This window comes from Oncorhynchus mykiss, chromosome 3 (assembly GCF_013265735.2).
Source record: "Oncorhynchus mykiss isolate Arlee chromosome 3, USDA_OmykA_1.1, whole genome shotgun sequence".
Taxonomy (NCBI): Eukaryota; Metazoa; Chordata; class Actinopteri; order Salmoniformes; family Salmonidae; genus Oncorhynchus; species Oncorhynchus mykiss.
The window spans coordinates 32,539,885-32,557,131 of record NC_048567.1 but is presented as its reverse complement, the minus strand read 5'-3'; the positions used below and the strand labels follow the sequence as shown (position 1 = coordinate 32,557,131).

Below are 17,247 nucleotides of genomic sequence, written 5' to 3'. Positions count from 1 at the left end.
TTCTGTTTGTGCCCTCTGTCTCTCGTCTCTCTCCTGCAGCTAGCTATGGCGTGTACCCCATCTGCAAGGGCTGCTCGGTGTGCTCCAAGGACAATGGCTGCGTGAACTGCCAGCCCAAGCTCTTCTTGTTCCTGCGGAGGGAGAGGATGAGGCAGTACGGCGAGTGTCTCCACGCATGTCCGACGGGATACTATGGCATTCGAGCTCCGGAGATCAACACGTGCTCCCGTAAGGCCTCCCTCCTTCATCCCCTCCGTCCCCTCCATCTATCTCCTCTCTCGTCACATGATCTATTGTCACGTTCACACGCTCCTTACGCAGGGAAGAGGGAGACACACATGCTTCACGTTTTGAAAGGCTGAACTTTTAACACAGGTGGATGTTAGTGCAGAGACTTTATTAAGAAGGGCCTTTCCTCCAGGGGCGACCAGTATAGGCCCGGATGTGGGATCTGAGGCTGGAGATGTCTGGTTAATCCAGGCTTCTCAACCAACAGTCCCACTTGGTGAACATTTTAGAGGCTCGTTAGAGGGTGTTGTGGATGGGCTTCAGAACGAAGGCTATTCAGACGTACTTAAACGGGCTGTTATTCAAGTTCCAGGCATATCTCGGTGTTTCGATTTAATGGAAGATTAGTAACGCTTACCAATAGTTTGTAGACTTTGCACAAACGGAACGCTGCCATGTGCAGATTAAAGCGAGCGGAATAGGTTAAGGCACTCGCAGAGGGCCGGGGGATGTCATTCTGAGGGAAAACTATCCCGATGATGATGATGAAAAAACATCAAGCATATTAGATATTTCTATTCATCCATGTCAATAGTATAAATGTATGTCATTTTTTTTTGTGGGATTTATGTACTCGTGTGTTCAACGTGTTTTCTGTGTGTAGTCAGCTGTTTTTGATATCAGGATTGTTTTGGTCTCATGACAAACTTAAACAGACACCTTTAGACGCAGATCTTGTTAATTATGTTGTCTATATTAAAAACCGAAAGGGGAAAAACTAAAACCCAACAATGGGCTAAAAAATAAATAAATAATAATAATACAATATCAAATTAATTAAATGTATCCCTCTCCACTCCTATTGGACCAGGCTGCGCCCCCATCTCATAACCTTATTTTAACATGGAGTCTGGCTTGAGAGAGGCAGGCTTTATAGGTTTATAGAGAGCCCGAGGCGTTGGCTGAGTGTTTCATGTGAAAACTGGGAAAGAACTTGAACCCATTGGGTTCTGTTAGCCAAACTCCTGACAGACATGCTGAAATGAGGCCCCAGAGGAGCGTGTCAGGACCTCTAGGCCCAATAATCCAGACGCGTAGCAGACACCGGAGGAGAAACCATTTTGCTGCTTACTCGCTCGCTCGCTCGCTCTCTCTCCCCAAAACCTCCATGCAAATACGTCCGCTGGTTTTGTCAGTCAGAAAAATAGAGCAGATTGACGACTGAAATGCCTGGCTTGTCGTAAACTGCTGGTATCAATTGGATTTCCCCCCTCCCCGAGACACCCGGTCTCCCCCTGCACACACATGCTCATCTCTCCATTCCCCACAATAAAAGAGGAGAAGGAAGGGCCTGCAGTCATTTCACCCTCTCTTTACAAGTCAGGGAAAATCAGAGGAGAAAGACATTTTGTTCTTCAGCGGATAGTAATTCTTCCCCATCCCTCCCCACACCGTCTCTCTGTCCTGCGCGAAGTTTGATTTTAAGCGGTACTGACGTGCGGCACCAATGTGTGGCAAATTAATCTGAGTCCTTTTCAGAGCAAACTGCTCCCAGAACCAAAATCTTACCATTGTCAAGTAGCATCAATTCTCGGCGGCCAGGTCTTCTTTGATGTGATCGCAATTGGAGCCGTAACTTTGTAATCCCACTTCGCATTTGACCTTCCTCCTTAAGTTGCACTCTTCATGTAATTTCCACTAAACAGTTTGGGTCTGTCGGCCATAACGGGACATTCTATCAGCTCGGCTCTACGAAGCTAATTGTCGGGTCACTGGGAACGATTTGTGGGCTGACAAGGCAGCTGGATTCTCCTCTGAGCTCAAAGACACCGGGGTTCCTCCCCGCCACCAGTGCCCCAGACCCAGAGCCAGTGCCTGCCCCTGTTCTCTAAGAGGCCCGGGAACGTGGCATTACGTCTCTGTTATCATGGTCTTTCAAAACAGCCTCTGAAATCACTTAAGGAGCAGCTGCTTATTATTACACCAGAGTTTGTCTGTGTGATCTTATCTCATTCAAGAATGTTTTGTGGACTGCCTGGGTAAAGGAAAACCAAAGCCACACGATAGAGAGAGAGGTTTACACACTCACTCCCAGGCCCAGCCGTGATGAGGCTGGAACCCCATGGCTAAGTTCCTCACTCTCTTTCAGCCGCCACTTGACAGCTTGGCATTAGGAGAAGAAAGAGTGTAGCCACACACTTTAACCTGTGTGCCAATGTGCAGTAAGACTAGGTGACTGAAGCTAACCAGGCAACTGAACCAGCCAGTGGCTGAATTTAGAAGAGAGAGGGGGAAAGTTAAAGGTTGGGAAATGTGAGGGGAGGAAGATGCCTGATTCAGCGTAGTTTTTTCTCAAATTCATTTTTCTCCGTGTAGTTTTTCCAGGTTTCATTTATTTATTTACGTTTTCGGTCTCTTAATCACACTTAAAAAAAAAAAAATAGAAAACACACTCAACTGTATGTTCTAAGTCCACAACAGTGTTTTACCCCACCAGGAGAACACTTTTAAGGTCTGGGAAAAATCTAAGAAATATTGGTGTAGTTACCCTTTAATGCAAGTGTGCACCAGCCAGAGACGTTTGTTTGGTTAGCAGTGTTTCTGTAGCACTCATGGGATTGCAGAGTTAGCTAAACAAATGGCTACTGGATTGATGCAAATCATCATGATATCATTCTGCCAGGTAGGTACTTTGTAGTTAACATTTAGTTAAGAAGGTTTTGGTGAAAGCCTTTCCATCTGCAGTACCAGCAGATGATTATCATTAGCATTCATGCTAATGGCTACACAAAGTGTAGACTAGATAAAAGCGCACTGTACACAGCACAGACAAGGGCATTCCTGTGCCTTTTGAGAAAGTTGCAGGAAAATACAAATCACTGATGCATTTTGTTCATGGATTTTTTTTTTTTTTTTTTTTTACCCCTTTTTCTCCCCAATTTCGTGGTATCCAATTGTTGTAGTAGCTACTATCTTGTCTTATCGCTACAACTCCCGTACGGGCTCGGGAGAGACGAAGGTTGAATGTCATGCGTCCTCCGATACACAACCCAACCAGCCGCACTGCTTCTTAACACAGCGCGCATCCAACCCGGAAGCCAGCCGCACCAATGTGTCGGAGGCTACACTGTGCACCCGGCAACCTTGGCTAGCGCGCACTGCGCCCGGCCCGCCACAGGAGCCGCTGGTGCGCGATGAGACAAGGACATCCCTACCGACCAATCCCTCCCTAACCCGGACGACGCTAGGCCAATTGTGCGGCCGGTTACGACAGAGCGTGAACCCAGGGACTCTGATGGCACAGCTGGCACTGCAGTACAGCGCCCTTAACCACTGCGCCACCCGGGAGGCCGTTCATGGATTTTCAATATCTAGTTAATTTCCTACTAAGTTCAATAAATGATTGAATATTGCTGAATTCAGTTTTAATGTCTGGCATACGTGATTCCGTTCGCGTTTTGCGCATCTCTCTCACTCGCACTCACACACACTCACACACACACACGCCTTTCAGCAGCTAATGGTGAAGAGTTTGATGTGATCTGTAAGTCCAGTTGCAGTCATGGAGGCACTTATCAGCTCAACAGGCTAATACTGCTCTATGCTCATCTGTCTCTATGTCAACCTCCTCTACCAGGGACATTTCTAAGGATAGAGATTCACATATGCTTTATATACAGCCCAGTCCTGATAAGTGCACATATGTACAGTAAGTGATGTGTAAGTTAGCAAACTATGTGTAAGGTTGTTGCATTTGCACCAGTGCTAATGCAAACAAATCATTCCACTTGTCTGGGACATCTATCTGCATGATTTAGGTTTAACGCAGGCTTTATGACATTATTTAATTTCCAAGCTATGGCATAGACTGTATCAGGCATCAACTGTATTTTCATATGGGTTTAAAATATTAGGAAGAGGGGGTGGATGGTGGATAACAGTGTGCAGAGTTTAACGGTAGGGAAAGTGTTGACAGGGACAGCATGAGAGTAATACTCTGAGCAAAACTTCCTCCCAGGGGCTGTAATAATGGTTTTAAACACTGCTGAGGTGGGGGTGGGGGGTGGGGGGGGGGGGAGTCCTGGTGGACAAGGCTTTAAGTCTGGGATAGATTGTTCCTATATGCACCCCATTTAACAAACACACACACACACACACACACACACAGCTGTAATGCTCACAGAAACCCCAGCAACGATCACCCCTCTGCCAGGATGGAAACCATGTCGAGCTGAGCTCATAGATATGGCCAATATTCTGGAAGTGTGGTTCAAATATCACAGCTCGTCCCGTGCCAATATATATGCCACTCGAGACTCCCCTTGTCCGAGGTGATTTTTAAAACTCCATTTCTGATTTTATTTTTATTGCCTCTCTTGTACTACAAATTGGTAACTGAATATCATTGTTGCATTTTGTTTCTGGTTTGTGCCGTTTTGGATGACTGGTTACACCTTTGTAAGATAGTTCATTTTTAAAGTGCATCGTGGGAGTTTGGTGGATTCTGAGGTGGACAGTAGCCACACGTCAGTTCTCCGGGCCAATTGAGTACCGAAGTATGAAGCTCTGTAAAGGAACTAACTCATAATACCATGAGCTACGTTGGCAGCACAGGCAGAAACGGGCTACTCTGCATCTCTGTCTTCCTGTGGGTATTTCCATTGCACATTTTAACCAGAAAAATACCAGTTGCTTTTGGCCTTTGCGCCTTACCAAGGGACAGTTAATCATCACAGCTTTTACAAACCACAGTTTAGATACACTGCCAGACAACACAATGGACACAACCAACTGACATGCCTGTCGTGTCTCCTCTCCACTGGCCCATTCTGACTGACAGGAACACCGGCTCTGTCTCGCCCAGCGGCCCCACGCCAGTGTGTTGGAGAGCATCCACGTGGAAAGACAAGAGGATGTCAGAGGGGAGAACATGCAGCCTTTCCCTGTGACATGAACTCCTGCCATCCATCAATCCACCATGACATGGCCGGGTGGCAGCTAGCAAGCCCAGGGTTAAATGCCAGCCAAACCGTCTGATTTAGAGAGTAGGTCAAAGCACTATTAGGCTAGCACAAGGCTAGCTGCTTCACTCAGACTCGCTTGGAGAGGAAGGCTGGAAAAATGGGGTTTGTTTTCCCCCGCTTGAGTGCCAGAGCTTCTTTCTGTCTGATCATGGACATGGACACTGCCGCTGCCTGCTTGTTCAACAGCAGTCCTGGTTAGCATCCTGGAAGACTATGTGACTTTTCATTAGACTGATGATTGGCTTGACAACCTAACCCCCATAGCTTACAAGAAAGGCCCTCTCTGGGCTCCCAACAGATTCTCCATCTTATGAAAAATGATTTACAGTTTTTAACATGAATATTCTTAGAAATAAATCAAGTGATGGCATATGTCCCATGTCAACCCAATCTCAGGCAGAACACCTCTGAAATTGACAATTGCTTTGAGTGTCCCTGATCAAATTTGCTGATTTTCAATCCAGACCACAGCAGAGAGAGAGAGGGGAGAGTCGCTGCCAGCTAGACTCGCAGGGTTAGATCACGCTTTTAAAGCTCCATGATTCAACTCCAAATGTAGTTGACATGAAAACCACAAACTGAAAAAACAAAAAAAATGGAAACAGTCACATTCATACAAGTGCAACCATGACTTTCCCTTAAAAGATGTTGACCACCTGAAATTTCAGCCTGTTTTGGCAGGTTGGCGTTTTGGCATAATAGAACAATAAGAAAGAGAGTTCCAAACCTCTCTGCCAATAACAACTACTTTTCAGTTTCCCTTCCCCACTCCCAGACAGCCCTACTGCAATTCTTGCTTGAGAAATTGCATTACTAAGAAGCTATTTATTTTTCCTTTTGACCATTTTTAATTGAAAACAATCACAGTACAGTACTTAATTGTTACCCAGAAATGATTTGATATTGAGTTAAAAACTGAGAAACAAGGCTAAGAGGAGATCATGTGTTTTAAGCCTCAATAAGAACATTGAGCCTTCCTTTCATCAGATTCCTGCCAGATCTGATCACCTCATTATTTCTTATTAGTCTCCCAGAGGCACCTAGACGAGACATTGGAGGTGGCACAGAGGTTAATCCCAAAGAGGACTATAACCTGCTCCTATGCATCTGAGGGCCATAGGCCCCTGGGGGCCTTGTCTGGCGCTCTCCTTTGGGCCCCTGGCCACCGCAGAGGCAGACAAGCAGCCGGGCAGATGCAGCTCACTGTGGGAACTTCCCTCATATCCACCCAACTCTGACCCCAGACTTACATACATACATACATACACACATACATACTTATTTTAAGAATGTGAAATGTCAGAATAATAGTAGAGAATGATTTATTTAAGCTTTTATTTCTTTCATCACATCCCAGTGGGTCAGACGTTTACATACACTCAATTAGTATTTGGTAGCATTGCCTTTAAAATTGTTTAACTTGGGTCAAATGTTTCGGGTAGCCGTCCACAAGCTTCCCACAATAAGTTGGGTTAATTTTGTCCCATTCCTCCTGACAGAGCTGGTGTAACTGAGTCGGGTTTGTAGGCCTCCTTGCTCGCACATGCTTTTTCAGTTCTGCCCACATATTTTCTATGGAATTGAGGTCAGGGCTTTGTGATGGCCACTACAATACCTTGACTTTGTTGTTCTTAAGCCATTTTGCCACAACTTTGGAAGTATGCTTGGGGTCATTGTCCATTTGGAAGACCCATTTTTGAGCAAGCTTTAACTTCCTGACTGATGTCTTGAGATGTTGCTTCAATATATCCACATAATTTTCCTGCCTCATGATGCCATCTATTTTGGGAAGTGCACCAGTCGCTCCTGCAGCAAAGCACCCCCACAACATGATGCTGCCACCCCCGTGCTTCACGGTTGGGATGGTGTTCTTTGGCTTGCAAGCCTCCCCCTTTTACCTCCAAACATAACGATGGTCATTATAGCCAAACCATTCTATTTTTGTTTCATCAGACCAGAGGACATTTCTCCAAAAAGTAACATCTTTGTCCCAATGTGGAGTTGTAAACGGTTTTTGAGCAGTGGCTTCTTCCTTGCTGAGCGGCCTTTCAGGTTATGTCGATATAGGACTCGTTTTACTGTGGATATAGATACTTTTGTACCTATTTTCCCCCTGCATCTTCACAAGGTCCTTTGCTGTTGTTCTGGGATCGATTTGCACTTTTTGCACTAAAGTACGCTCATCTCTAGGAGACAGAACGCGTCTCCTTCCTGAGTGGTATGACGGCTGCGTGGTCCCATGGTTTTTATACTTGTGTACTATTGTTTGTACAGATGAATGTGGTACCTTCAGGCGTTTGGAAATTGCTCCCAAGGATGAACCAAACTTGTTTGATTTCTTTTGATTTTCCCATGATGTCAAGCAAAGAGGCACTGAGCTTGAAGGTAGGCCTTGAAATACATCCACAGGTACACCTCCAATTGACTCATGATGTCAATTAGCCTATCAGAAGCTTCTAAAGCCATGACATCATTTTCTGGAATTTTCCAAGCCATTTAAAGGCATAGTCAACTTAGTGTATGTTAACTTCTGACCCACTGCAATTGTGATACAGTGAGTTATAAGTGAAATCATCTGTCTGTAAACAATTGTTGGAAAAATGACTTGTGTAATGCACAAAATAGATGTCCTAACCGACTTGCCAAAACTATTGTTTGTTAGCAAGAAATTTGTGGAGTGGTTGAAAAACAAGTTTTAATGACTCCAGCCTAAGTGTATGTAAACTTCCGATTTCCACTGTATTATGCATATGTCATATATCTGTAAAGGAATGCTGTATCTTATTTGATTATATCTGATAAGGAGTAGGACAGGAATCGCTACCACCGGTGTTTGCTAATAAATTTCACTATAAGCTTGTTTTTTGACTTCTATATTGTAAGATGAACTTCAATGTTGTGGCACTCGTTAGTCGTGTGTGTTTTGGTGTACCAGCGTCTCCATTCCTGTTTGTTGTCAGTAACAGCAGGTTGCGCAACATGCCGGTGCTTGAGAGTGTAGTAGTGCCAGATGTTATTTTTTTCTTTTACTTCTTCTTCTTCAGAAAGAAAAAGACTTCGGTGATGACAGGCCTGGGAAGGCTTGTGTTTGAGGGGTAAAGAGGAGCGCTGCTTTCCAATTTGCTCCTTTGATTTATTGGCTGTTGGGTCCCTGTCTTGGGCCTGACATGTATTGACACCGAGCCCCACCAATATCTAATTTCAGCGGGAACGAAGAGGAGAGGAGAGAGGGATGAGAGCTATAAAAAAATGTTTAAAAAGTAGGGAGGAGGGAAAGGAGAGCGAGTGCATCCTGCATTTGTGTGGGCCTCTGCTTTACCTCCTCTGTTTCACTCATTCCATGCCAAAATCTCTACAGCACTGTGGAACTCTATTGGCTCAGTGTGTTTATCAAGCAAGGGATAAGCAAGTGTGTGTGTGATATGTTGGACCATGGATGAGATGGTGAGAAGGCAGAAATGTCTATATTGTAAATGTTGGCTGCCTTCCATGTGTCGTTTGTTTTGTTCTGTCTAGGTTGTCTTCAATTGGTACCAAACGGAATAAAACTATTTGTACTTGTCCAGTGTAGGGCAATTCCACTGTAACAGAGTGATGCCGAGACTCAGATTTTTTCACTTTATGATGTACAGTATATCCAACAAAAAAACAATGATTGCCAAGTTAAACACACAGAATGACGGTTTGTGCTGTTTGTGGCTCCGTTCTGTTACCAAACTTTGCATCAGTGCTGTTCTTCAAGTAAATGTGTTTTTGCAAAATGTTCAGTGGAAGGTTCTAATCGTTGTCCCTTAGGCATAGAGTTCTATTGTCTGTATAACTTTTCATTCATTGGTTTTTGTTGGATATGCATTTTTAAAGTAAAAAAAAACAGAGTCTCACTATCACTCTGTTACTGCGGAATTGCCTTACAGTGTGCCCTAATGAACAAGATCCAGGGGTGCAGTGAGGTCTTACAGGCTGCCTCAGACCACCTCTTGAATTGGAGAGTGACTGTTGTATGCCTCCATATGCCACATCCGTTCCAGTAGCACTGGATTTACACGGTTCCTACCCCAACATCCCGTTTCTGCAAATCCCAGCTGGTTGTCACATATGGTTGTCACCTCCGGAGAGTTTCTCTCTTTTCCTTTGGATAAAAGCTTATATTAAATGCCATTATATTGCCCTAGGGTGCTTTTACCATTAGATAATTTAGGCTGTAGCTGATTTTATTCATGTCCCAAATATGAAACATATTTTTTTTGTAACTTTTTCCCCCATTTTTTTCTCTTCACGTACATACATTTGACATATTACATACTACAGACATGGTACTTTTATATACAGCATTCGCATGACAAATATATTATGTATACATACAGTACATATATGTGGCGGCAGGGTAGCCTAGTGGTTAGAGCGTTGGACTAGTAACTGAAAGGTTGCAAGTTCAAATCCCCGAGCTGACAAGGTACAAATCTGTCGTTCTGCCCCTGAACAGGCAGTTAACCCACTGTTCCTAGTTAAATAAAAGGTAAAAAAAATATATACATACATGCATGGATACATACACACACGTATGTGTATATATACAGTTGAAGTCAGTTGAAGTTTACATACACTTAGGTTGGAGTCATTAAAACTCTTTTTTTCAACCACTCCACAAATTTCTTGCTAACAAAACTATAGTTTTGGCAAGTTGGTTAGGACATCTCCTTTGTGCATAACACAAGTAATTTTTCCCAACTATTGTTTACAGACAGATTATTTCACTTATAATTCACTGTATCACAATTCCAGTGGGTCAGCAGTTTACATACACTAAGTTGACTGTGCCTTTAAACAGCTTGGAAAATTCCAGAAAATTATGTCATAGCTTTAGAAGCTTCTGATAGGCTAATTGACAATTGGAGGTGTACCTATGGCTATATTTCAAGGCCTACCTTCAAACTCAGTACCTCATTGCTTGACATCATGGGGAAATCCAAAGAAGTCAGCCAAGACCTCAGAAAAAAAATTGTAGACCTCCACAAGTCTGGTTCATCCTTGGGAGCAATTTCCAAACGCCTGACGGTACCACGACCATCTGTACAAACAATAGTACGCAAGTATTAACACCATGGGACCACGAGCCCTCATACCGCTCAGGAAGGAGACGCATTCTGTCTCCTAGAGATGAATGTACTTTGGTGCGAAAAGTGCAATCAATCCCAGAACAACAGCAAAGGACCTTGTGAAAATGCTGGAGGAAACAGGCACAAAGGTATCTATATCCACAGTAAAACGAGTCCTATATCGACATAACCTGAAAAGCTGCTCAGCAAGGAAGACGCCACTGCTCCAAAACTGCCATAAGAAAGCCAGACTATGGTTTGCACATGGGGACAAAGATGGTACTTTTTGAAGAAATGTCCTCTGGTCTGATGAAACAAAAATAGAACTGTTTGGCCATAATGATCATTGTTATGTTTGGAGGATAAAGGGGGAGGCTTGCAAGCCGAAGAACACCATCCCAACCATGAAGCATGGGGGTGGCAGCATCATGTTGTGGGGGTGCTTTGCTGCAGGAGGGACTGGTGCACTTCACAAAATAGATGGCATTATGAGTGAGGAAAATTATGTGGATATATTGAAGCAACATCTTAAGACATCAGTCAGGAAGTTGAAGCTTGCGCGCAAATGGGTCTTCCAAATGGACAATGACCCCAAGCATACTTCCAAAGTTGTGGCAAAATGGCTTAAGGACAACAAAGTCGGTATTGGAGTGGCCATCACAAAGCCCTGACCTCAATCCTATAGAAAATTTGTGGGCAGAACTGAAAAAACGTGTGCGAGTAAGGAGGCCTACAAACCAAAATTTCACCCAACTTTTTGTGGGAAGCTTGTGGAAGGCTACCCTAAACGTTTGACCCAAGTTAAACAATTTAATGGCAATGCTACCAAGTACTAATTGAGTGTATGTAAACCTCTGACCCACTGGGAATGTGATGAAAGAAATAAAAGCTGAAATAAATAATTTTCTCTACGATTATTCTGACATTTCAAATTCTTAAAAATAAAGGGAATTTTTACTCTGATTAAATGTTGGGAATTGTAAAAAACGGACTTTAAATGTATTTGATAAAGGAGTATGTAAACTTCCAACTTCAACTGTGTGTGTATATATATATAAAAAAAAACATTGAAACTCAAGATAGGCCTACACCAGGCCTATACATATCGCGTCAGGAACATCATCCATTAAACTTTGATGAGGGTGATAATCAAGCATTATGCCAATGACCAGCCAGAGAACCAGCTGTATCTAGGTAAAGAATCAAGAACGGTGTGGAGGCTGGTATTCGAACATCTTGTCCTCCTGTCATCTTTTCAGAAGGTAGGCAACAGGGGCGACAGCGCGATGGGTGTGTCCCCAACCAACTCTGATGTGTGTGTGTGTGTGTATATATAATTATGTGCGTGTGTGTGTATGGTTGTGTGTTTCAATTATGTGTGTGTATACGTGTGTATGTTTGTGTGTGTACATAACGTGACGTGTGTATATGTGCGTACTTGTGTACTTATGTGTGTGTTTGCGGCGGGTTTGTTTAGGCTGGTCAGGGTTGGAAAAGCGTGAGAGTCAGAGTGAGTGGGTAGAGGCCATACTTAGGGGTTCAAAGTGAAAAGGGGAGGGACCTCTGTCGTTGCGGAGGAATGCAGAGGAGGCCCGATGGTTAGCTGGAGATGGTGTAATTAAGGGGCGTGATTGTGAGAACCTTCTCCGGGCCCGCAATAGGGTCCTAGATAAGAGTTTTGGGCTTTGTACTCTATATCTGTTACATGTGGATAATTACTTCGACACACAATCACACACTCACATGCACACATGGTGACTCTCCGGGAGACACAGAGAAGACCAGATGTCACCACCATACCTGAGAAAGTCTAGTAGAGCGAGTGATAGAGATGACTGCTGCTAGTTCGCTAGCCTATAGGTCAGTGGAGGCTGGTGGGAGGAGGAGGATGGGCTCATTGTCATGGCTGAAATGGAATTAGTGGAACAGAGTCAAACATGTGGTTTCTATAAGTTTGATATGCTTGATACATTCCATTTATTCCATTCCAGCCATGACAATAAGCCCATCCTCCTATAGGTCCTCCCACCGGCCTCCTCTGATATAGATTGGGGTTAGCCAACCAATCAGACGACTTAGGGATTCTGAGGAGTGTCATAAATTAGACAGCTCGGGTGAGGGCTTCCTTTTAATCATGCAGCCCAGTGCGTCGCCCCGTCGGTGCGGCTCGTGTAATTTGGGCCCCTTCCTGAACGTGCTAATTGCAGAGTAAAAGGCTTGATGACTCACCGCACAGTGCTGCGTTTCAGCCCGGCAGGGTGGGGCGTGGGACGATAAGTGTGGCGTTGTGTTTCTCACCAAAGACATCAGTGTTGGTTAGTTCGTTTGGCAGGGGCTGGCAATCTTTTTGTTCCCCAACCCAAACTAACACAAAACCGAGGATTCTATCGCAGCTGTATGCCATCTTCCTAATCACCAAAAGTTAATTCTTACCCCCACCAATGACGCAATGTCTGATAACACTAAGCTTAGAATAAGCCATATCAAACATACATTGGAAGCATGGGTAACACTAACTTGCTTTAAAAACATATTTAAAACCAAAACGAAATAGAATCCACCCACCAAAACAAAATGGATTCCCTCAAACCCATTCATGGCTAGGACAAGAGAACCAGGCCCAGACCTCTGTGTTGTCTCCAGACTGTCGGATGTCAGGCTAGTGATCTGTTTTCCTGCCTGTGTTGAAAGGGGTCACAGTGAGGTAATGTTTCACTAACTTTGCTGTTGTTATTTCACAGTTCGCACTCTTCACCCGCTCACACTGAAAACCGAGTGTGCTGAAATACAGCACAGCCCTGGAGATATATGATTATATGATTCACAGGACATCAACACAGAGGCTTTCTTTTGGAGGGGGGCAGTAATCCTTTCAAGAACTCCATCTCCTTCCCCAAACCCCCTTAGTCTTCTATCAACTCCAGATGGTATGAGTGTATACTGTACTGTACCGCTGCCTAGTCCTGGCCTTGCCGAGACCTCTTCTCTCCTCTCTTCACTTCCCCTCCTCTCCCCGCGTCGCCTCATCTCTTCTCCTCTTCCCTCCCCACAGGGTGCAGGATAGATAACTGTGAGTCCTGCTTCAGTAAAGACTTCTGCACCAAGTGCAAGGCAGAGTTTTACCTGCACAAAGGGCGCTGCTCCGAGAAGTGCCCCGAGGGCTTTGCGCCCCTGGAGGACACCATGGAGTGTGGAGGTAAGACGGGAAACAGCAAAGACATGTGTGTGTCTCCGTATTCCCTATGTAGTGCACTACTGGGCTCGGGTCCAAAGTAGTGCACTATATAGGGAATAGGGTGTCTTTTTGGAGTAATTCATACTCTGTTGAAATGTGGAAAGTCGACAATGTGGATCACATTGAGGCAGGATCTCCTAGAACTTATGGTTTTACCCAACAGTCTTTTACCTTGTAACCTCTAGTATATGTTTTTGAATGAAACAGTAGAAGGATGGAAAGGACCACACACCAGGAGGTAATGGCCTTCCTAGTCTTTTCACTATGTACTGTAGGGAACCTTGATTTGGACCCTCCATCGAGTCTCCCTGGCGCTACCCTTTAGTGACTCATGTCTCTCCCCACGCAGAAGGCTGCGAGGTGGGCCAGTGGAGCGAGTGGGGGTCCTGCACCAGGAGAAACAAAACCTGCGGCTTCAAGTGGGGTCTGGAAACCCGGACGCGGCACATCGTGAAGAAGCCGCCCAAGGACACTATACCCTGCCCCACTATCGCCGAGTCCAAGAGATGCAAAATGGCCATTAGGCACTGCAGGAGAGGTAAGACATAACGCCATATGGGCAGACAGCTGTTTGGGTGGGTAGATGGATAATGTGTGTGTGTGTGTGTGTGTGTGTGTGTGTGCGTGCGTGCGTGCGTGTGTGTGTGTTCGCGTCTGTGTCATCCATCTCTATCTTTAGGGTGTTTTTGGTCTGTGGTGTGTCTGTCATGTGCAAGTCTAGCCTCTCCTCAAGGATCATAGTGCTTTAGAGCAGCGGTGTCAAACTCATTCCGTGGAGGGCCTAGTGTCTGCAGGGATTTTCTTTTTTCCCTTTCATTTAAGGCCTAGATAACCAGGTATGGGGAGTTCTTTACTAATTAGTGACCTTAATTCATCAATCAAGTACACGGGAGGAGCGAAAACCTGCAGACACTCGACCCTCCGTGGAATGAGTTTGACACCTGTGTTTTAGAGACTTGTATCTAGGGTAAGGGGCCAGAACTCCCTCTTGGGAGAAACCATTTCCCCTCTCTGGTCTCAGAGTCCCACCAGGTATGTCTGCTGCTCTAGCCCACATTAACCCTGTGTGTCCCTCAAACACAAACCCACCACGTTCTGCCTTTTTTTTAACCTTTTGGTTTTTAGGTGCACAGTGGCGTTTTCATGCACGAAATATCAGTATTTTTCCATGGCCGCCCCATTCAAGCCAGCTCACCAGGTTTTTCTGGGTATATTTCTCTCTCTCTTTTCAGTGGAATTCTTCAAAGTATGAACTGCAGGTTTCCTCAATGGCACTCTCTGTTTTCTCCCGTCCATTTGAAAGTTATTTGCGGGTACGCACAGCATGTACGTTGACCATTAAATGAGAAGTCAGATCTGGAAATATTTTTTGTGTAAATACAGCTAGGAAAATATTTTTTCTGAAGGTATTCAGTTCTTCACAGATGATCCAAACACACCATTTAGAGCGGTGGCCTCGTTCAAGTGTGCTTATTGACGAGGTGATGACAGAAAAGTTGCCCCTCACTCAAATATGTCCCTAACTCCAGTCAATGTGATTTCGGATTAGGATGTGCTGTGTATACGCTTCCTTAGGCAAAACAAGGAGATAAAGGAGTTATAGGGACAGAACGGCAGATTGGGTTCAAGCCTCCCGGAAAATGATGAAAGAGAACATTGTTCAAAAAAAGCAGGAAAATATCCTACTCTCTCCAGGATCTTCCTCCATTTTTGGTATTGCATGTTAAATCCGAGTACCATTTAGTGAGGTGGTGAGAGAGTAAATAAACTTGAAATAAATCATGATTGAGCAATATTGAAGCAGGCAGTGCTTTCTGGCTTGGAAACTGTCCCACTTGGCAGTTTTTTGACTCTAGCTGGGCCATGTGCATGGAACCAACGTTGAAATTACGTTGAATTAACTGTGCCCAGTGAAACTGGCGTGGAAACATTGAAATGATGCATAAACAACATTGATTCAAATAATGTGTGCCCATTGGGGTGATTATGTGTTCCTATCCCCTGTTCTGTTTTTTTCTTTAGGAATTTCTCTCCCCCTAATTTAGCACTGCTTGCTTGACCTTTTCCAAAGTATTTTATGGTCGTCTTTAATTAAAACCTGCCATTGTTGGGCCTGTGTTACTGGCATCAATTATCTAGTATGAGGTCAGTGATGGGGAGTTATTGTGAAAAGTCTCAATTGAATGCATAGCAAAGCTATTTTTCTGCTAGCCTGTAGAAACCAAGTGATGGGGGCCTCTAACGTCAACCTTGCTTATCACTCCTGTCTCATGGTTGATACGGTCACCTATTAGTGTCTTCACCCCATTCAATGTTTCTGGGAATGGTCCATGTCTTCAATTGAGTTGTGTAGTTAAAGTTGTCTGTAGTCGTTGCTGTGTGCTCTTTTTGGTTACAAGAATGGCAGAGGTGGCTCGTATCATAAAGTTGAGTTTTGTACTTAAACAAAACTGTTAACTCCCCGACCCTCAAGCCGCTCAAGTGGTAGTGAAAAATCCTATCCCCCAAAACTAAGCCTGTGAAACGAAAGACTCGTCCATGTCAAGCTGTTTAAATAAATACTATTTAAAATGGAAGCCATTTAAGTCGAGCGGGATAAGGGAATGCCAAGAAAGAAAAGAACAAGAAATCCTCAGGGTTCCACACAGCACAGAGATTCATTTCAGGCAGGCAGCATGGACCCAGTCCCAGTTCCAGACCGACTGACATTGTAAAATAATCACTTCACATAAGTGATAGTGAAGAGTAATCCAATGGGAGGAATGTCTGTTTTTCCCTTTGGTGTGCAGGTGACCAGGAAGTGGTCCAAGCCGGTGGATGAAGATCAAGAGGTTCATGGAAAGGCCTCATTACGCCCGGGTTCATTATTAAATACCTCCCAGTTGACCTTTTAAATTGCAACATATTCAAGGGACTTTGGTCAGTAAGTCCCTCCAATGCAATCTAATACACCATGGCTTTGCTCCGCAATATAACAAATTACGTCTCAAGATGTAAATAGGATTTTTCCCAAGCTATAACCACAATGTATGTTTTTTTTCTTCTAAATATACCTTTACAACAATACAAACCAACAAGAGAATCAGTTAGAGTGTGAACTAGAGTAGAATCCCGAGTGACACGGAGGAAAGGCTGGGTTAAGAAAATATAATTTCTTCCCACTGAACACCAGTATTTGGGATACGTATTGGGTTAGATTGCTATGGATTCAAATGAGACAGGAAATATATACAGTATATAGTCGTGGCCAAAAGTTTTGAGAATGACACAAATATTAATTTCCACAACGTTTGCTGCTTCAGTGTCTTTAGATATTTTTGTCACATGTTACTATGGAATACTGAAGTATATTTACAAGCATTTCATAAGTGTCAAAGGCATTTATTGACAATTACATGAAGTTGATGCAAAGAGTCAATATTTCCGATGTTGACGCTTCTTTTTCAAGACCTCTGCAATCCACCCTGACATGCTGTCAATTAACTTCTGGACCACATCCTGACTGATGGCAGGCCATTCTTGCATAATCAATGCTTGGAGTTTGTCAGAATGTGTAGGTTTTTGTTTGTCCACCCACTTCTTAAGCATTGACCACAAGTTCTCAATGGGATTAGGGTCTGGGGAGTTTCCTGGCCATGGACCCAAAATATAGATGTTTTGTTAC

General features: G+C 44.1%; 1 protein-coding gene across 1 annotated transcript in view; it reads left to right on the top strand.

Moving 5' to 3' along the window:
• Positions 1-17,247, top strand: part of LOC110518696 (R-spondin-2-like) — an 81,319-nt gene that overhangs the window by 37,364 nt on the left and 26,708 nt on the right. The window contains exons 3-5 of the mRNA XM_021596144.2: positions 40-228; positions 13,401-13,544; positions 13,933-14,121. Of these exons, the coding sequence (XP_021451819.2) occupies positions 40-228; positions 13,401-13,544; positions 13,933-14,121 (522 nt within the window). The remainder of the gene's footprint in view (positions 1-39; positions 229-13,400; positions 13,545-13,932; positions 14,122-17,247) is intronic.